The 21,587-nt window shown below is 43.5% G+C and overlaps 1 protein-coding gene across 13 annotated transcripts in view; it reads left to right on the top strand.

Annotated features, from left to right (window-relative positions):
- The window catches only part of ATG7 (autophagy related 7), a 350,121-nt gene that overhangs the window by 99,706 nt on the left and 228,828 nt on the right, over nt 1–21,587 (top strand). For 11 of the 13 annotated variants that reach the window (XM_070493096.1, XM_070493097.1, XM_044755028.2 and 8 more), the window contains 3 exons: nt 11,554–11,723; nt 13,758–13,812; nt 21,123–21,240. In XM_070493096.1, coding sequence (XP_070349197.1) covers nt 11,561–11,723; nt 13,758–13,812; nt 21,123–21,240 — 336 coding nt within the window. In that variant the 5' untranslated portion in view covers nt 11,554–11,560. Of the gene's footprint in view, nt 1–5,032; nt 5,162–11,553; nt 11,724–13,757; nt 13,813–21,122; nt 21,241–21,587 lie in introns of those variants that run through there. The other 2 variants (XM_044755029.2, XM_070493102.1) reach the window with 1 other exon arrangement.

Here is a 21,587-nt window from a genome sequence, read left to right as displayed (position 1 = left end):
CCAAAGTCCCCCAGGACGTAGTTGTACATTCTAGTTGTGAGTGCCTCTGGTTGTGGTACATGCGATGCTGCCTCAGCATGGCTTGATGAGCGGTGCCATGTCTGCACCCAGGATCTGAACCAGCGAAACCCTGGGCCACTGAAGTGGAGTGTGTGAACCCAACCACTCGGCCACGGGGCCGGCTCCCAAGGGTGCAATTTTCTAATTGTACAGAAGTGCCACGTGGACTAGAATGGCCTACATGACACCTTTCTTGGGAGCAAATTTTCTGTCCAATGGGCTACAGAATACATCCTTATTCTCATCTTTGGAAATCACGTCTTTTGAAAATCTGAAATCAAGTGTTTGCTCGGCCCAATTTTTCAGCACCTCTCACGTCTTCCAGGACCCCTTAAAGATGACCAGAAAGGAGAACCACAGAGATTCTGTTATTCAGCCAGCTTTTAGGGAACCATCACAGATTTTAGTTGTTGGCGCACATCAGGGCTCCCCAGTGATTCAGGTGAATCCAGGGGGCTGTCCCTCGTGTGCAGAATGGACCAAGGTGACACTGTTGATTGGTGGAGGTAAAAGAAAGGACTGCGAAGTAGGCATGCTGTTCTCCATCTTCCTTGTCTTGTCTCTTTCTCCTCTTTCCCAGATCTTCTCAGCTTTCACTGTCACTCCCTCACAGCCTTGCCACACCCCACAAAGCTGGTACCCAGTGCATCCATTCTCAAAAACTGACGCTGAACGGGAGCAGATTGTGATGGTTAAGGTTATTATAGAAGACAGAAAACAAAAGAAAAACAACTCCCAGAAGTAACCAATGAGACTGAAGTTTCAGTTTGAAGACTGGAGGTGACTTCCGCTTCCCTGATTGACCTCCTGAAGAAGCAAATCTTGTCGATTCTCTAAGAGTAGAGGTGGCTCACATGGAGCGGGGGAGACAACTTGTCCATGGTTGCAGTTATCGTGCCTGCTTATGGATCAGCTGGTACCGCCTAACAGGCATGGGCACAGAAAGGCATTTTGTGTGGTTTGGTGTCTTGTGGAGACGTCAGTTGGCTCAGGGGCATCTTGACTCTAATGCAACTTATAGAAGGAATTGAGGCGTCTCTACCCAGCTGGTTCCCCTGTAGGAGTCCTGAGTTTTCATCTTCTAGTAAAGTCTAATCTTTCTTCTAAGTTTGGAACTTTTCCCCCTCATTTTGGAGGGAAAGCTTTTTAAATCTCCCTCTTTAGCAGCCTCGCAAATTATTTCCAAAACTCAAGAAGTTGCAGAAGCATCTTTAGCTGACAAAAATGTGCATTGGCTCCACTTGTCACAGGGGCCCTCTCTCCACTCCTGGCCATCTCCACCTCCTTTTTACCCATCAGCAGCTAAGAACATGTTCTGTTTGTCAGCAGGACTTGGCCATGTGGTTTGGTGCTTATTTTAATGACTGCCAGAGCTTGCAGCCCCACAGCTGGGAAAACGAGAACAGAAGCCTGCTCTGTGTGCTCCATTTTGACCCAGAGAAGGTACTTTAGGGCCAAATTGCAGTTGTTCTGGCACTTTTGCGAAGTGAATGGCCCCACATGGCCTCAGAGAAATTGAACACCGAGTACTCCTAACTCCTTAGAACTTGTTCCTCTGGACTTCCCGTTGATGACCTGTAGGAGGAGATCATCCGTTTCATTTTAATTAAACCTCTGCTGTGACTGCAGTGCTCCTTTGAGGGTGGGGAGACTTCACTGAGGTGAGCTTCACGCAGAGAAAGTTTTCATAGTGAGCATGGGAAGGGCAACCACATGAGTCAGGCACTGTTGGCTAGTCGGGCGGGGGTGACAAGAGAAAGTAATAGCAGCTACTGTTTATTCACTGCTGACTGTAGGCCAGGCACTGTAACAGGCACATCATACACTTTCTCCTTTAGCCCTCCAACAGCCTCCTGGGTTGGGTATAATTATCCTTATTTTGCAGATGAGAAAATCAAGGCACAGGGCATGAAGTTATCTGCCCAAGGCTACTCAGCCAGGGAGAGGTGGAGCCAGAACTCAAACTCCTGTTTATCTGACTGAAGACCAGGCTTCCAACTACCTTAGCTTTTAGCATCCTTTCTCGGAACCATTCAAAACTTCCCACCCCTCCCCAAGCAAACAGAAACCTGACAACACACACGCGGAAAAGTTATAGCAAGGGATTTTTTTTGGTGTAGTCAGGCTAGTCTGTTTTTCTGCTCTCCCTCCAAGGGTCTAGTTTCCCTCAACACAGTTTTTTGTTTTTGTTTAAAGATTGGTACCTGAGCTAACATCTGTTGCCAATCTTCTTTTTTTTTTTTCTTTCTTCTTGCCCCCGAAGTCCCCCCAGTACATAGTTGTATTTTCTAGTTGTAGGTCCTTCTGGTTGTGCTATATGGGACACTGCCCTAACGTGGCCTGATGAGCGGTGCCATGTCCACAGCCAGGATCCGAACCAGGGAAACCCTGGGTCACAGAAGTGGAGTGCGTAAACTTAGCCGCTCGGCCATGGGGCCGGCCCCTGTTTCATTTTTTATTTCTATGATGTTTATTTTCTGCCAGTTTTACTTCTTCATTTCCCAAAATCCTACACTGGCTTAATATTTGTTGTGTCCAATCCTGTTGGTCCCCCATGGAGGGAGAATGGTTGGGCAGGCTCACTGTAGGAAACTCTTCTGCTCCAATTAATTTTGTAGGCAGCAAAGCCAAGATACTTCCATCTTCAGCACCTTTAATAACAAAATGCCAGAGAAATTTATGGAAGTGGTATTTCATTTAGACTCCTTATTTAGAGCAATGAATTTCTTTTCACCAAAGCTAGATTTAAATAGGTCATCTGTTAATTGTTGAATGAATACAGGAATGTTCTTTGTAGGATTGATATAGCTTGAATATAGGGTTTTCTGTTGTACTTTTTTGTTCAGGTATAACATACATACAGTATAGTGCACTAATTGTAAATATACAGCTCATAGATGTTTACGTATATACGTGCCTTGTAACCGCCACCTAGCTCAAGGTATATAGAATTTTTCCAGCTCCCCAAGAGGCTCTCACTTGCCCCTTCCCAGTCAACAGCCCCACTGCACCTGTAGTTACTATTCTGTCATGTTGATTGGTTTTGCCTATTGAATATAGCATAGGCTGAGTGTGTGCAGGCACTAAAATTGCCTTAATATTTTATTTTGGAGCAGTTTCAAACTTACAGAAACCTTACAAGAATGAGACAAAGACCTTCTATGTACCCTTTTCTCAGAGACTCCATTCAGATTTTGTCCCAGTAACATCCTTTACAGCAGAATGTCAACCCAGGATCATGTTTTGCCCCGAGTCATCATGTCTTTTACTCTCTTTCAGTCTGGGACATCTCCTTAGGCTGCCCTTGACTTTTAAGACCTTGACACTTTTGAAAATTATAAGCCAGTGCCAGTCACTTTGTAGGATGTTTTTCAGTTTGGGTTTATCTGATGTGTCCTCCCGATTAGACCCAGGCTATTAGGTATTTTCAGCAGCATACCGTAGATGCTATGTTCTTTCCCTTGCATTCTATCAGATAGCACACAATGTCTATTTGTCTCGTTGCAGCTCATGTTAATTTTGATCCCTTCTTTAAGGTGGCGTCTGCCAGATTTTTGTCTCCTTTATAATTAATAAACTTTTTGTGGAGAGATACTTTGAGACTGGGAATGTAGGCTTTTAGCTCATATAATCATGGGAAGACTTTCAGGAAGAAAGATTTATTCTTTACTACTTTGTATTTGGTTGAGTAAGTTTTCCTTTAAATTGATTTGTTCACGCGTATTTCCTATCCTCTAAGATCTTAGTCCTAAAAAACCAATAATGTTTAGAGACTTTCCAAGTGGTATGGCATATCTCCATCTGTGCTTCATGATTTCTTACTCCAGTCTCCATGTTCCATCACATAAGCCTGGAGTTTGTCCTCCCAATCACAGAAGCCTGGGTTATTTCCTTCTCTTGTTTCTCTTGTGGAAGGTAACTATAAAAGGTTTCTAGAATTCATCTTAGTAGCATTTGAGAGTCACTCTGCAAGGGACTAGGGTATGTTGAAAGGAATATGAGCCAGGATCTGTATTTGTGGAATTTACAGTCAGATTGATGGAGAAAGACAGATAAGCAGAGTTGAACAGTAATACTAAATGTAGTAGCTTAGAGACAGAAATGATTAACTATGGCTGCTAGGGGAGGAGCAGGACAGGAGTGAAGAGTGAACAGCTGCTCTGGGAAGGCTTTCTAGAGCAGTTAACCTCTGAGCTGGATTTTGAAAAGTGCCAGGCAGTCACAGGGGTGGGGGTGCCTTTCAGACAGAGGGACCTGTTTGTTCAAGGTTGCAGAGGCAGAACAGCAGGCTTGTCAGAGGAGCACCAAGCAGCTTGATGTTTCTTTAGCAAGGTGGAGGTGAGGAGTGGCAGAGCCACCAGGATGGCACTTGAGAAGTTGGGAGGCAGTAGCAGGGATCCAGGAGAAACTATGAAGGAAACCGTGAGAGGTGTGGTCATGTGCCTGTTTAGGATGTGGAATGCCACTGCTGTAGTCTTTGCCGCATGTTATGAGCCTCAGTAAATATCAGGTGAGCTTCGTCTGCTTGATGATGCTGACGTGTGTGAGAGTGTTCTGTGTAGACTACATTTACCAGCTGAGAGAGATGTATTTGCAGTGTTACAAGGTGCTTATTGTAGACCAGCGGATATGGCCTTGGAGTCTGGCCTTGCAGTCTGCTTCACCCTCAGCACTCCTTGCGTATCTCTACTACCCCCTAAATAGATTTTGCCAAAAGTGTCAGTCTCGCTAAAAACAAAATTCATTATTGGCACCTTCAAAGGATCAAAAAATTACGTGTTTGGAACATCATCTAGTCTGGGGTGAGCAAGCAATAGCCTGCGGGTCAGATCCTGCCGGAGGCTTTTTTTGGTGCAGTCCATGAGCCAAGTGTGTTTTTACATTTTTCAAGAATTGTAAAGAAGAAGAAGAAAATATGACAGACACTTTTGACCTACAATGCCTGAAATATTTACAATTTGGCCCTTTTCAGAAAAAGCCTGCCAACCCCTTGTCTCGTCTGACTCCCCGAGGCAGTCATTCTTCGTGCAGTATTCCCTGGCAAGTAACCGTCTAACGTGTGCTCGAGCACCTCTGCTAGTGAACATGCCTTCTCTCTCTGGTCAGTCTATTTCTTGTTTGGACAATTCAAGCTAGTAGTCATTTTTTAACTCTGCTGAAATTTGTCTCACTATAGCCTCCTTCCATTGGCCCTTTTTGGAGGAAGAGAGCTGTTAAATCATGTCAGTATTTACTGAGCTCTTAACATATTCTGGGCACCGTGCTAAATGCTGAAGAAAGACGAATAAGACATGGTTCTTGCCTCAAGGATCTCCCAGGGGTTATTTCTTGGAACCAAAGTAGTTGAACCGCTAATCTTATATCTCTTTCATCCCCTGTCTTCTTGCCGTTGGGTTAGGGCTTTTTTCTATAATTATTTTACTTATTTCTGTATTACTATTCCACATACACAAAATTCTTTGAATTTTCAATACAAAATTCAAAAGGCAGAAAGGTCATACAGGGAAAAAAAGTCTCTCCACACCCTTGGCTCCTGCTGTCTCCATAGCTTCTTTCTTGGGAGGCAACCGTTATTACATATTTCCTGTGGGGATTTGACTTTAAACAACAGCATCAACACAAAATTTAGGTTCCTTGGGACAGAAACTTTTGATAAATCCTCATACAATGGCATTTTCTGAGCTCCTACTTGTGTAAGTTGCTGAGCGTGACCCAGTTTTATTTTTGTAAAGGTCTGAAATTTGTACCACATTTTGGCAATGGACAGCCCCAGGGGGTTTGTATGGCCTAACCGCCACCTGCTGTTTCAGTTTAATCTTGACTGGATGTTTTGGTTACTGCTGTTCATTACAGTGTCGAATCCTCATCAAAGCCTTTCCTCTTTCATTGAAAGTGACACAGTCCCATCTTGTGTAACTTCTGGTTTCACATCCTGAATATGACAGAAATAATTTGAAATAAAATTGAACCACACTTATATTGATGCCTATGTCAGTATATAATGTTGAAGTATGATGGAAATAATCTTGGAGCTTTCTAAGCTTAGCAGAGGCCAGAAGTCTCACCTGCACTGTTCTGGGTTATATAGGCAAGCCTTGCTTTTCAGGAAGCACATACTGTTTGGATCTAGGTTAGTTACACATAAATGACTTTGCACCTAGGACTCACTTCTCACTCTCTCTGGAATCCCCTTCTGGATTACTTAAATCTTTCCTTCCGGCTTAAGAAAGATGGCGGTATAACATAGATATATAGGTTCGTATATGATACATTTATACTTGAGTATCCTATTTAGATGTTTCCAGCAAATTCGTAATCACATGTTGCTGCTGTTGCTTAAAACCTTTCCATTGTCTTAACCTGTCAGGCAGCAGTTTCAGCAGCTGGACACCAACCATATCCTTTTGTGAAATAGGCTTTGTAGGTTCTGTTAGGAATTTCTCAAAGACCAAATAAGTGAGAAAATGTTGGAAGGAAGCGCCTCTTGTGCAAATTACATTCTCAGCCTGCCTGTTTATCTTCTAAGTGGTCTTCCTGAGTCCCTTCTTCTCAGCTGTTGAAGTTCTGTATGGAATAGAATTTTCTGTTTTGTCTCTGGCCCTCAGCAGGTCGTCAAAATGATGATGAGTTACTGTTGATCTTTAAGAATAAGTTGTGGATGACTAATGTGTGGGGGCCTGATGACCCGTCACATAGGATTTCAGATGAGGTCCATTTGTGCCACTCTCTGCCACTGTGTTGATTTCCTTCCAAATTGGATGATTGCTCTGGCCATGGACATTTTTTTTTTTTTTACTCGGTTGAAGAGGAGGTTAGTATGTAAATGTCTTTTAAAATGATTGGTTATTTTTGTGCGTGTATGGGGCTGATGGGCAATATAAAGATTGTGAAAAGGGGGTTTCTTCCTTTAAGGTATTATAGTATAGAGATGAGGGTCAGGGCTCTGAAGCATCAGACCTGGGATATAATCTCAGCCCTTCTACTTCCTGACCGTGTGTCTTTGGGCAAGTTACTTAACCTCTCGGAGACTGTGTTTTCTCTCCTGTAAAGTAGGCATAATAGAACTGCTTTGGGGTTATCATAAGATAGTATGTAAAATGTTTAGTGTAGTGCTTGGTACAGAATAAACATTCAGCTAGAACAGTTACTATGACTACTGCTGTTACTTAAAAAGTTTTGAAAGGAATACGATCCGAAAAGCAAGTACAGTTCTTGGTGGTAAATGCTCTAATGGAAGTTTCCATCTGTCATCCTGAAGGAGGGAACCACTGACACCCAGTGATTGTGGGTGTTAATGAGCACTTCATAAAGGATCCTAAGAGAGGAGAAGGAGTCTTCCTGGTAGAGATGAGGAGAGGTTTCCCAGAGGCAGCAGCAAAGGTATAAGGTCGGGAAGCTAGCAGGCTAAGGCAACGGTGACACCTTACTCTCTGTGTAATAAAGCCAGTGAGGTTTTGTTTGTTTGTTTAAACAAGGGAGCCACCTGTGCTGATCTGTTCTGGTGGCAATGTGACATTTTGTGTGGAGAAGACAGGGAATGAGGGCAGTGACCTGTGAGCATGTTGCTGCAGAAGCCGAGGTGGGGTGGTGGGGGCTGGCGTGTGGCAGTGGGAACGGAGAGAAGGGATGCAGAGCTGGACAGGAAGATGAAGTTGCATGGAGAGCATGGGCATTGCAGTAACACTGGAGTTTGGATCCTTGTTTCCCCGCTTTCCGAACTGTACGGCCTTCTGTGAATTTCTTCTGAACCTCAGTTCCTTCTTCTGTAAGATTGGAACTGTCACTTCTTAGGTGTTTGGGAGGAGTGAATTCAGGTGCACAGCCTGCTGCCGTGCCTGGTCCTGGTCAGCCCTCAGTAACTGTCAGCTTCATTTCCCTCCAGAAGACTGTGTAAGGTTGAGCCTCTAGCAGTTAGTGCTTTATTGGACGTGTGAGAGAGAAACGTTGAACATGACTTTGAGGTTTCTACCTTCAAGTATAGTGGTACTGTTAAGTAAACTAGGAAAGATAAGAAGAAGGGCAGAATTTGGGGAAAAAATATGTTCAGTTTTGGATTTGTCAAATTTGAAGTGTCTGTGAGAAATCCCAGTCCTGGCTTGCAAAGACACTTAAATATGTTTAATACAGTCCTGGGATTTATTGGCATATAGATGGAAATTGATGTAGAAAATGAATAATTTTGCTTTTGGGAAAGCTTATAGACGGAGGAGAGGGCTGAGCATGGAAACTTTCAAAAACCAACAATAGAAAGAAAGTGCTGGCTACATTGCAGAGGAGGGAGGGGAAGGGAGCCGGTGGGGGCCTGGAAAACCAAGCAGGAGGCTGTTAGGGGCTCCGGTCTGGCGTTTCTCAAAGTGTGGGCCCCAGGTCACCTGTGTGAGCGTCTGTTTCTCCATTGGGCACTGAAGTCACAGTTCGGAGGATCCGCAAGCTTTTCTGGGGTCTATCAAAATAGGAGTGACCTGAAACAAGATGAACATTCTGAGAGTAGAAAACCATAAAAGTCCTTTCAAACAATTAAAAGCCAGAAAATTTTTCAGATGGGACAGGGGGCATTTAAATGTTTGCTATGACTTCTTTCCGAAAGAAAGAGTGCCAGTGGCCTGGTGGCATCAACATAGCATCAAACTTGAATCAGAATCACCTGGGACGCTAGTCAGACTTGCAGGCTTTGGCCCCCCTCACTCTTCTTTCTCTCCTCCCGGGTGGAGCCCAGGCATCCTCATTTTTTAATAAGCCTTCAAGGTGGTGAAAGCTTGAAAACCCTTGATCAGGCCTTGTCTAGTGATGCTGCAAGTCCATACTGAGATGGTGGTGAGTTTTAAGGACAGTGATGCCCTTATAGCCTGTTCTGTTTTTCATACTCTGCCATCACATTGCACTTTAGAAAAATCCAATGGCATTGACCCTCATTTTTTTTCCTTTTTTCCTGAGGAAGATTTGCCCTGACCTAACACTTATGCCACTTTTCCTCTGTTTTGTATGTCTGTCACCACCACAGCATGGCCATCGACAAGTGGTGTAGCTCTGCACCCGGGAACCAAACCTGGGCTGCCAAGGCGGAACGTGCCAAATGTAACCACTAGGCCATGGGGTTGGCCCTTTTCTTTGGGCCAATGGATAGACGTACCCTCCTGGAGTACCAGCTACTGCTTTGTGTGTTGTGTTATTGGTTCTATTTCTTCTAATCTGCTAACTATGGGCATTCTCTAGGACTTTGTTGGGCTGTGGCTTTTCTTTCTCTGAGTAACTTCTAAGAACTGATCATTCTCACCTGCTTTAGTTGTTGTCACAGTGTAAATGCCTCTTACATCTCTGTGAGCCCACCTTCTTGGGCCAGCCTGTTTCCTTGGACCCAGTTTCCCTTGACTCTGCCATTGTCCTCAACAAAATGTTTATCATCACCCTTCTGCCGCTGGCTCTTCCTCTCAAGCATCTTTTCTTTCAGTGGAGCTGCCCTTCTCCTAGCGAGTCACAGCTTGACACCTCAGGGGCCTTTTCCTCCTTTCGTTCCTTGAATCCACTGAGATACCAGGTTTGGTCACCTTTTCTCTTCCAAGGTCCCTCCTGAGGGTCTCTAAGTCTTTCCTCCTCTGCTCTAATTCAGGTCTTCATAAATTCTTAGGCTCTCAACTGCTTTTCCCTGTTCTCTGCCTCCTTCAAAGCCATTTTGCCATTGCAGAATTCTGTCACATTCCCTGTTCAGAATGGTCACTGGCTTCCCGCTCCAAATTTTCAGCCTCACTTTTGAAGCTTTCTTTGCATGTGTTCACCCTGTGACCCATTCAGCTTTGTGTGCGTTGCTCGTGCGCAGTACGAACCCTCCACTAAGAACAGCTAGTGGTGCTTCTCTGATTCTACCACAGGGGGCCGGCCCCATGGCCAAGTGTTTAAGTTCGCGTGCTCGCTGCGGCAGCCCAGGGTTTGGCCGGTTCGGATCCTGGGTGCGGACATGGCACCGCTCATCAGGCCACACTGAGGCGGCATCCCACATGCCACAACTAGAAGGACCCATAACTAAAAATATACAACTATGTACTGGGGGACTTTGGGGAGAAACAGGAAAAATAAAATAGCTGGGTTTGATTCTACCACGGGGGTTCCTCTGCCCTTCTTGTTCCTTCCGCCCTGTGTGCATCTTCCCGCTCCGTACCTATCCTTTCAACATAACTCAGCATCCAGCTCCCTCACAGAGACTTCCTCCCTGCTCTGCCCCACACTCATCTCCTTTTTCTTGATTTTTAACACTTTTATGTAGAGCCACCTTTGCATTTTCCCATATAGTTACTATCAGTCCAAAGCTCCTTGTCTCTAAGACTAAAATCCAACAAGTTTGGAAAACTGAAAACTATTTAACAATCTTGGCACAAAACTCAGGCAAAACCTCTCTGAATGGATGTGAACTGTCTTTTTAAATTTATCCCATCTAGTGTGACTATTCATATATTCTGCTTGAGAAGTATTAATCTCTCTGGTCATGGGGCAGTTGGACAGGATGGAAAGTGAAGGGACGTCATCAGCGTGTGCTTTGGGAACTGCCGAGTTCTTCTAGTAGTATTGTGCTTCTCAAAACGGGCTGTGTGTACTCCTGAGAGCGTGCAGGGGAAATAGGAAATTACAACGTACGCATGCTTCATTGCCAGGAGGGTCAAATGTATTGGATGATTTGAGGGGGAGAATGAAGTGTTAAAATAGACATAGTACAGTAAAATGCCAATCTTCCATGCATTTAAAATATACAAGACAAGGTTTCAAAGGAATTCACCTACTGTGGTTAGGTGGGGAGAAACTTTTTTTTGGTAGTTGAGGTAACGTTGGTTTATAACGTTGTACGTGTTTCAGGTGTACAACCTTGTGATTCCACCTCTCTGTATTCTACAGTGTGCTCAACACCAAAAGTCTAGTTTCCATCCATCACCATACAGTTGACCCCATTTACCGATTTCTCCCTCCCCCCAACCCTTTCCCCTCGGGTAACCATCAGTCTGTCCTCTGTATCTGTTTATTTCTGTTTTGTTTTGTTTGCTGTTGGTATTTGTCTTGAGAGGAACTTCTTCATGCTCCTCCTCGGCTGGGGTGCTCAAGCCCTGCTCTCATTCAGAACTCGAACAGTGTGCATTGTTGTGTGTCTAACTGGCTAGGCTTTGGATTTTGTACCTGTAAAGTTCTCCAGGGCCACATGGGATAGGCAAAACCTTCTGAGACCATGACTGTGTCGAAGAAGGAGTAACCCTAGTGCGCCAGTCAGACTGACTTTAGGAAGAAAGGAAGACGCAGGCAGGTGAAGGCCAGAAAGGCCTACGTAGAGAGATCAGCCATGTCGTGAGGAGGCTCAACTTGACAACAGGGGCAAATTACTTGGGTTGATTTCCAAAGCCGTGTCTTCAGGTAGCCCACCATACCTCTCATTAATTTTTATTCATTTGTTTTACTTAAGCATTATTATGAATGTTTTGTGCTATTTTGCTGTGTTCTGTCTTGTTTTTCTAATAGGCATCAAATGATGGCAGCAGCCCCAGGGCATCCTGTTCTCTCCAAATTGCAGTTTGCCCCCTTTAGCAGTGCCTTGGATGTCGGGTTCTGGCATGAGTTAACCCAGAAGAAGCTGAACGAGTACCGGCTGGATGAAGGCCCCAAGGACATTAAGGGTTATTACTGCAATGGTAGGCCATAGTAAATTCCACTTCCTGTCATCTTGTGCTGTCTTCACTGCCCTCCAGTATAGGGTGAGCTTTCCTTTAGAAACAGACACCCTTGTCTTTTTTTTTTTTTTTGTAATGCCAAATTCCTGCGTTTATAATATAAACTTTTTTTTCTTTAATTGAGTTAATGATAGGTTACAATCTTGTGAAATTTCAGTTGTACATTAATGTTTGTCATTTGTGTTGTAGGTGCACCACTTCACCCTTTGTGCCCACCCCCCACCCCACCTTTCCCCTGGTATCCACTAAACTGTTCTTAGTCCACATTTTTAAATTCCTCATATGAGTGGAGTCATACACAGATTATCCTTCTCTAGCTGGCTTATTTCACTTAACATAATTCTCTCAAGGTCCATCCATGTTATTGCAAATGGGATGATTTTGTTCTGTTTTGCAGCTGAGTAGTATTCCATTGTATATATGTACCACATCTTCTTTGTCCATTCGTCTGTTGATGGGCACTTAGGTTGCTTCCACGTCTTGGCTATTGTAAATACTGCTGCAATGAACATTGGGGTGCATAGGACTTTTGGGATTGCTGACTTCAAGCTCTTTGGATAGATACCCAGTAGTGGAATAGCTGGATCGTATGGTAGTTCTATTTTTAATTTCTTGAGGAATCTCCATACTGTTTTCCATAGTGGCTGCACCAGTTTGCATTCCCACCAACAGTGTATGAGGGTTCCTTTTTCTCCACAACCTCTCCAACATTTGTTACTATTAGTTTTAGATATTTTTGTCATTCTAATGGGTGTAAAGTGATATCTTAGTGTAGTTTTGATTTGCATTTCCCTGATGATCAGCGATGATGAGCATCTTTTCATGTGCCTATTGGCCATCATTATATCTTCTTTGGAGAAATGTCTGTTCATGTCTCCAGCCCATTTTTTGATTGGGTTGTTTGATGTTTTGTTGTTGAGTTGTGAGAGTTCTTTATATATTATGGATGTTAAGCCTTTGTCAGATATATGACTTGCAAATATTTTTTCCCAGTTAGTGGGTTGTTTTTTTGTTTCAATCCTGTTTTCATTTGCCTTGAAGAAGCTCTTTAGTCTGATGAAGTCCCATTTGTTTATTCTTTCTATTGTTTCCCTTCTCTGAGAAGGCATGGTGTCCAAAAAGATCCTTTTAATACTGATGTCAAAGAGTGTACCGCCTACATTTTCTTCTAGAAGCCTTATGGTTTCAGGTCTCACCTTTAGGTCTTTGATCCATTTTGAGTTTATTTTGGTGAAAAAGAATGGTCAATTTTCATTATTTTACATGTGGCTGTCCAGTTTTCCCAGCACCATTTGTTGAAAAGATTTTCTTTTCTCCATTGTAGGCCCTCAGCTCCTTTGTCGAAGATAAGCTGTCCATAGATGTGTGGTTTTGTTTCTGGGCTTTCAGTTCTGTTCCATTGATCTGTGCACCTGTTTTTGTACCAGTACCATGCTGTTTTGATTACTGTAGCTTTGTAGTATGTTTTGAAGTCAGGGATTGTGATGCCTCCCGTTTGGTTCTTTTTTTCTCAGGATTGCTTTGGAAATTCGGGGTCTTTTGTTGCCCCATATGAATTTTAGGATTCTTTGTTCTAATTCTGTAAAGAATCAGACACCCTTGTCTTTTATAGTTAATGCTCTTCCTTGGTTTCTATTTTACTTCCTGACTTTCAACCCAAGTTCATTTTCACTTTTCTTCTGTTGCAGGGAAAAGAAAGGGAGTAGGGAAACCCAGGTTGTTAATCCAAAGAATTAATACTGATTACTTAGTATTTCTGGGGGAGGAGATTGGAAATATTTTTTTCTAATAAATCTTTTTTTATATTCTTGGCAAATTCCTTGAATTCACAGAAGCTCTGTCATTTTCTGCCAAGTCCCTGTTTAGTTTGGATAACCAGGAATTGGATGGGGCACTTTGGGCTCAACAAAGAGAACAAAATCATTGGCAAATGTTTTTGTTATGAATGCTGCTATTACTGACTTGTAATTGCAAATGTGGTAATGCTTCTTCCAGGTGATTCTGCTGGGCTGCCAGCTCGCTTAACGTTGGAGTTCAGTGCTTTTGACATGTGAGTATTTTTTGCTTAAAATCTAAAGTAAAGAACACTGCTTTTTGCAAGGAATGAGCCTTCTTAACCTCCCTCATAGGTGGACCACAGGGAGTACTGGGGGACCTCCCGGCGAGCAGGACCGGCTCCTCATGATTCTCTTTACCTCCCGTAGCACAGAGACAAGTGCTGGATGCTTAGGATTGTCTGCTTCATTTTTTAAGCAGATATTTGTTAAAGCCTGTTAGGTGCCAAGTACCATCTAGATTGATTGAGACTTACATAACATCCCTCCTGATTTTGATTGTAGTTAATATTTTGTGATCCTTTATTGGTACCTCTTGACTTACTCCTTTAGTTACTTATCCACAGGCATCAATGAACGTTTATTAGGCTACTTCTGTACAAGCTGCTGTGAAAGGCATTATAGGGCTATACAAAGAAGTAAGACATATGCCTTCAAAGAGTTTTTTTATCTGGTTGGGGGCCATCGGGAGTTTCTAGAGAGAAGAGAGACATTTATTACTTAATTAGCCAGGCATTTTCACATCTATAATCCTTTCAGATCTCCCATCTGTGATTTTTTTTCATTTTGAGATGAGGGAATAATGGGTCAAAAGGTAAAATGGCTTGCCCAAGGTCATGTGTGGCGTAATTTAGTAAGCAAGTGTGAGAAAAAGGTAAAATGTATTTCTGAGCTTGCAATCTAAGTAGGTGGTGGCATTTTGTCTTCTACAGAAATAGAGAAACCAGGAGGGGGCTACAGTTTTAGGAGGAGCTGAGTTTGGTTTAGAACACATTGAGTTGGAGATGACAGTGCTGTGTTCAGTAGAAATGTCCAAGAGGCACTAGAGTCAAGGAAGCATGGTCAGACTAGATGTGGGAGTCTTGCACGTGGAGGAGGTCGTGAGGCTGTAAGAGAAGAAGAGTCAAAGAGAACAAAGGGCCAGCTGTGAATGTACTCGATTAGGGAGGGCAAGAAGATGCAGAACTAGCAAAGGAGATAGAAGTTGTCTGACAGGAAGAAGAACCGGAAAGGAGTTGCAGAAACCAAAGAAGGAAATGTTTTCAGGAAGGAAAGAGATGGTCAACAATGTCAGAAGCAGGAACGTCAAAGTTCAGTCAAGGGCCATTGGATTTGTTGATTAGATCTTTGGTGGTTCTTGAGAATTCAGTTTCTCAATCTGAATTCTGCACAAAAGAGGGGAACAGAAACCGTACTGAGAGGCTGTAAGACAGTTGAGAGCTGACGAATTAAAGGCTGCAGTGAGGTCAACTTTTTCTGCTTCCTTGTACCTTTGCAGTGTCAAGGTGAGGGATCAGGGGAAGTCAGAGAGGCCTTTGGAAGGACTGCCAGGCTTTTGAAAGTGGCAGTAGTCAAAGGGTAGCAGATTTCAAATAAAGTATCCCTAGAATTTTATTTTTTAAATCTCTCCAAAAGTCAGTACCTTTTGTCTTTAGAAGGTGAATGTTGGTGTTTCTTGTTCTCTTCAGAGCTTTCTTGGTCCGTAATAAATTCCTTTGATTACTTGTCAAAACAAATCAAATCCCAGTAGTCGCTCTCCTGTTTTGGCAAACACTAACTTACTTTTGGAGCAATTACAAAATAATAAGGAAAATACAGACGACATTCAAGCGTTAAATTATCTGAAGATGGTAAAATGGGGACTATCAGTGCTGTAATTTTAACGTAATATGGAGATTCGAACATTCATCACAAGCTAGCCTCACTCCTGTCTTTAATCTGAGACTAGACTGAAGGTTGTCTTTTCGAAGATATTAATAGTTTCATTCTTTGGAACAATTAATTGTAGAAAAAAGCAATTCACAGAAGTTAGGCTTGATCTTATAAAATCCAAGCATCTTAAACTTCAGCAATCTAGAAAATTTATTTGAAGGAAATATGAAAATCTGTGATCCTATAGCTGTGACTTTAACGCAGATTGCTCGATTTTACTGGTCATATTTTTTCATTTAGCTATTGACTGCTCACAATGTGTGAAGCTCCATAGTGGGCCCTGGGGGAGATGAGCAAGAATGAGACATGCTCTCTAGTGTTGTGAAGATAGCCCTGGATTTGAAGTTTGAAGATCTGGTATCTACAGTGTTTAACTCTGGGACCTGGAATAAGTCCTTTTAGTTTTCTCAGCTTCGGTTTCCTCATCTCTAACTCTTAGCTTCTAATGTTTCTTCCAGTTTTTAAAGTCTATGATTTTCTGAGTCCCTCTTTCTTAGAATGGTTGGTGCTATGGTCTGAATGTTTGTGTCCCCTTCAAAATTCATGTGTTGAAAACCCAATGCCCAAGGTTACAGTATTAGGGGGTGGGGCCTTTGGGAGGTGATCAGATAATGAGGGCGTTGCTCTCATGAATGGGCTTTGTGCCCTTATCAAAGAGGCCCCAGAGAGCTAGGCTGCCTCTTCCACTATGTGAGGGCATAGCTGAGAGTGGGCCGTCTGCACCTGGAAGAGGGCCTCCTCCAGAACCCGACCGTGCTGTCACCTTGATCTTGGACTTCCAGCCTCGAGAGGTGTGAGAAATACATTTCTGTTTGTAAGCCACCCAGTCTGTGGTATTTTGTTATAGCAGCCCGGGCAGATTAAGACAATTAGAAAGTTTAATGAAAGCACTTGGAGTTCCTTAGAAGAAATGAGTTCTTTATATTTAAATTATTTTCATTATTGTTGTTCTTTCTTTGTTTTTTTTATTTTTTTTATTTTTTTTTATTTTTTTTTCCTTTTTCTCCCCAAAGCCCCCCAGTACATAGTTGTATATTCTTCGTTGTGGGTCCTTCTAGTTGTGGCATGTGGGATGCTGCCTCAGCGTGGTTTGATGAGCAGTGCCATGTCCGCGCCCAGGATTCGAACCAACGAAACACTGGGCCGCCTGCAGCGGAGCACGCGAACTTAACCACTCGGCCACGGGGTCAGCCCCCTTTCTTTGTTTTTATTGCTGTACATCTGCATGGGTTTGTAGGGAAAATCTTTATGAATTTATTCATCAGATACTGAGTGCCTCTTATGTGCAGGATGTGTAGGTATCGGGAATACAAAGACTTTCAAAACCTAGAGCTCTGGAGGACCTCTCAATAGAGGTAGAAGACAGCTATTTGCATTATGGTGTGCTCTGTGCTATAATACATGTGGAGAGGTAATAGTTATTTCTGAAATACTTACTGATTGCTTCCTCTGTATCTTAATAATAGAGCATGCTAGGCACTGGGAAGACAGAGAGGAATAAGACACAGTTGAAGAGCTAACAGTCCTAGTACTCATTTATAGATGCCAAGAGTATCTCAGCTTTGCATAACACCAGGTAAATCCCTCTTACTCTGCGTCCCTGGAAGTCTGCTGGGTCTCTGCCAGAAGCTGGCAACACAGGATCCTATTCTCTACATTGTATTAGGTGAGTATTAGGTGAGTTATCAGTCAAGTAGTATTTTTTAAAGAGTGGCACCTGAGCTAACAGCTGTTGGCAATCTTTTTTTTCTTCTTCTCCTCAAAGGCCCCTAGTACATAGTTGTACATTCTAGTTGTAGGTCCTTCTAGTTGTGCTATGTGGGATGCTACCTCAGCATGGCTTGATGAGCAGTGCTAGGTCCACGCCCAGGGTCCAAACTGGCGAAACCCTGGGCCACTGAAGCTGGAGTGCGCAAACTTAACCACTTGGCCACGGGACCCGCCCCTCAAGTAGTATTTTATCAGACACCAACTGTCTTGTGCTGGAAGGTGCTGAATCAGATCCAAAAATGTAATGGCTCAAACACAAAGGAAATTTATTTCTTGCCCATTTATTAGTCTAGGGTGAGGGTCCAGTCTTATTCCCCCTTGTGGCAGGGCTTGCCTTTGTGTGCTGCATAAGACTGAATTGTCACCTCCATGTAACAATAGATAGAAGGAGAAAGAGAGCCAGGGTGAAAACAGGTGGAAGAGACACACTCAGTCTCTAAAATGCCCTAATGGGGTGGGGACACACATCACTCCACTCAGATTCTGTTGGAGGGAGCACAGGCCTCAATTCTCTTACAAGGAAGACTGAAATGTGCCCAGCTACAAGCATCATGTATATATTCTATTTCTGTTTAAGAAGAGGAGAATAGATTTTGGCAGACAATCTGTTATCAAGTGAAACTGGTAAAAAAAAAAAATTCTTTCCTTAGGTCTCTTTCCCTTGAACACATATGTTTTTAGTTGTAAGAAATATTTTTTCTTTTCTAAGCCTCAAATTGGACTTAATCAGAGAAATAGAAAGCATAACACTTGCCCTCAAAGAACTTAAAAAGTTTCTAAGGTGGGCCAGACCTGGTTGCCTAGTGGTTAAGTTCAGCATGCCCCACTTCAGCAGCCTGTGTTTGGTTCCCAGGCATGGACCTACGCTGCTCTGTTAGCAGCCATGCTGTGCTGGCAGCCTACATGCTAAAAAACAGAGAAAGATTGGCACGGATGTTAGCTCAGGTTGAGTCTTCCTCAGCAAAAAAAAAAAGTAGCTAAGGAAATAAGACTCATTTGCAAAATCACCTCTGCAGGGCACAGGCTGTATCTTATTCTCTGCTCCCTCGCTAGCACCTAACACGGATCTGATGTGTACTAGTTGCTCAAATAATTGTTGGATTCAATTACAAGCAGTCTAAGTGCATGGCTGTCAAAATAAGATGAGGTGTGGTTGATGGAAAGATGCCAATGGACTCTGTTAGAGGATGTTATAAATAGGAACTCAGATTATTATGGAAAGCAGATGATAAAGCAGCATGCCCCGAGACTGAATGTGACTTCCCAGGTTCCCAAAGTTCCTGTGGGCATGCAAATTGATGTACACGCAGCAAAGATTCCTCCAGGTGTGAAAAGCAACCTCTGCCCTTCTTCTGGGAGATTATTCCATCCCGGCCACCTCCGCTACCTGTCTGTTATGGGGGCTCTGGCCACATGCTTGCCTTTGGCCAAGTGTAAATAACGGGAACAAAACAGCCTCAGGACTCTCCTGAGTAATCGCCTCGAGACTGAGTGAAGTGAGTTTCTAGGGGGTAACGTCCCCAAGCAGGCCCGGCTTCAGGCCTCCGTGAGGTCCGTTCTTTGCCAGGTTAGTGCACATCATTGTGAGTTCACTATTAGCTCTAGGATATGGGGCGGATTTCTAATTCTGATTTTTTTAACAGCTTTATTGAGATATAATTTACATACCATAAAACTCATCCTTTAAAAATGTTCAATTCAGTGGTTTTTAGTAGCTTGTATGACCGCCACCACTATCTAATTGCAGAACACTTTCATTACCCCTGAAAGAAACCGTGTACCCATTAGCAACCACTCTCCATTCCTCCCTTGTGCTTCCCCCCAACTCTAGGCGACCACGAACCTGCTTTCTGTTTCTATGGATCTGCCTATTCTGGACATTTCATATAAATGGAATCGTAGGAAACTAAACCAATAAGTGTCCCAAGGCCAGGATTTGGACTAAATTCTCGTTTCCAAGTCTAGGGCTCTTTCCACTCCTCATTGGAGCCACCTCTTTGTGGAACAAGTGAAACTTGAACCTTGAGAAGCTGGTAGAATGGCTTTGCCTCCCATCATCACTTTTTAAATTTGTTTCCCTGACCATTTCCCGTGGTGGAACTTTAGTCATCAAAATGCTTCTCCTTTGAAACTTCATCTTGTCATCACCAGTTAACTTGCATGAGCACTGATGTTCTAGGCGTGTAGCTGTCCTGGCAGTTGCTTGAATTCTTGAGACATAGTTTCCTCCACTCTTGGAGTGAGGCTTTGGCATGGCATTCACACACCGGGGACATTTGGACATGTCCTCATGTGCTCGTATCCATATTAGATCATAGCATCCTTCCTTCTGTTTCAGCACTAATTTCGTAAAGCCAAGTCTGAATGTAGAAGGCCTAGTTTACCAACTACCCTGCTTCTTCCTTCTCTCTAGGCTTAATCTCGCCCCTTTGTGATTTCTTTTTCTCTTCAAGTCTATCTTTGATGGCCTCATCTCACCTGAACGAAAAATATTCATTTATTGGAATACGTGGTGACGGATAACCTATGATTTGCTGACTCACCAGCTCCCTAAGGAAGACTCTGGCCGTTGAAAATGATTTCTCCCCCAGGACCTGGTGTTTGAGCCTTACAGATGGCGTTTGGCAGAGCCTTCCTCACTCACTGCATCCCTCCATACATATTCTAGGTTTAGATCACTTCTCCTTGCAGCCCCCCTGAATCCTATTTTATGCAGATTTCAAAGGAAGAGACACTGGGTCTTGTAAACCATATGGCTGCCATCAGTGTAATCAATAAAAATGCATTCTCTCTGCAGTAGTAGTAAGTGACAACAATATTAGGCTACTAATGAAATGGATCTTTTCATTGAGCATCTGTAACTTCTGAAACACAAGTTAATCATTTCAGAGAAGAGACCAGATTTTTCCACCTCTGAGTTTGTATTCAGAATCGACTCATCTTTTCCTCTCCTGACTTGAATTGCTGTGAAGACCCTGAGGCCTTTGGGGGCAGTGTCGACTGTGACACACTTGTGGCACAGATGATTGGCAGGTAGCCCAAGTGTAACACATTTTGTCTGTGTGACTCGGATAGCCAGCAGGGGTTTGCTCAGCAGCAGTGCTGTGCAGAGCCTGTTGAGCTGGGCTAGGTCTGGGGACGGTCAGAAGAGGGAGGCATGCTCTCTGCCCTCGAGCAGTTTACTGTCCTCCAGTCAGGTGTATGTGACTGTCGGTCTTGAAAACTCTCTAAAATATGCTCAGTTTAATGCACCAACCATTACCAGAAAAAATGGGAGATGGCTTCCTGGAGGAGGAGGGTTTGAAATAGGCTGAGGGGGCCTTGAAGCCTGGAGGGCTTGAGTGAGGAGTGGACGGCACAATACCTTGGAGTCAACTAGTTCTGACTTTCAGTTCCAGCTCTCCCTATTCTTATGTGACGTTAGCAAGTTATTTAAACCTTTAAATGGAGGAACAAGCTGTTATGTGAATTCAGACCTTGTACAGTTCCCAGCACAATAGAAGCTCAATAAATGATGTTTCCCATTTAGGTTAAAGATGGGAAAGAAGGAAAAATAGGAAATGAACTTATGTTTGAGGGGCAATGGAATAACAGCATGCTGAGAGATTAGGGTAAAAGGAATATAGAGGCTTTTTTGGGGTACAGTGCCTGTTTTTGGTTGTTAAATGATATTCATCTTTTCCCAAAGAAATGTACAATCGATCTTCTCCTTGCCCGACAGAGCACTGTCCTTTGTCTCCCACTGCTGTGTTGGTTCGTTTGTCACTCCCTGGCTCTCTGAGTCCCAGCTGTGCCTGCTTAACCTTGTTTCTCTCGTATCCAGGAGTGCCCCCACCCCAGCTCACTGCTGCCCGGCCATTGGAACACTGTATAACACCAACACCCTCGAAGCTTTCAAGGCTGCGGATAAGAAGCTACTTTTGGAACAAGCAGCAGACGAGGTTAGCTGGGAAAGCGTGATGTATGCATCATATATTCTGTGGTCGCGGCAGGCAGGCTGTTTCTGGTCAGGTGCGTGGGTCTGTCCTAGAAACTAGTAGATAGTCAGTACTCCAAGGTAGTTGTGGGCTTCTGTGTTGCTGGGAAGGGCAGAGTGGAGACATTCAGGCTCTCACCTGAGGATAGGCTGGCAATTCATGCCAGGGCAGTGTGAAAAGCTTTGCTGCTGATCTCCAGTTAGCATTCTGAAGCAGTTTGACCTCTCTGCGAGTTGTGTTCCTGTGTCTGAATGCATTTGGGTTCTCTGTTCTTTGTGCCCCTTGGAGAGGCTTTCCAGCCTAAGCACTGT

Source organism: Equus asinus, chromosome 21 (genome assembly GCF_041296235.1).
Source record: "Equus asinus isolate D_3611 breed Donkey chromosome 21, EquAss-T2T_v2, whole genome shotgun sequence".
NCBI classification, from domain to species: Eukaryota; Metazoa; Chordata; class Mammalia; order Perissodactyla; family Equidae; genus Equus; species Equus asinus.
The sequence above is the reverse complement of the archived record's forward strand: the minus strand, read 5'-3'. Positions and strand labels throughout refer to the sequence as shown.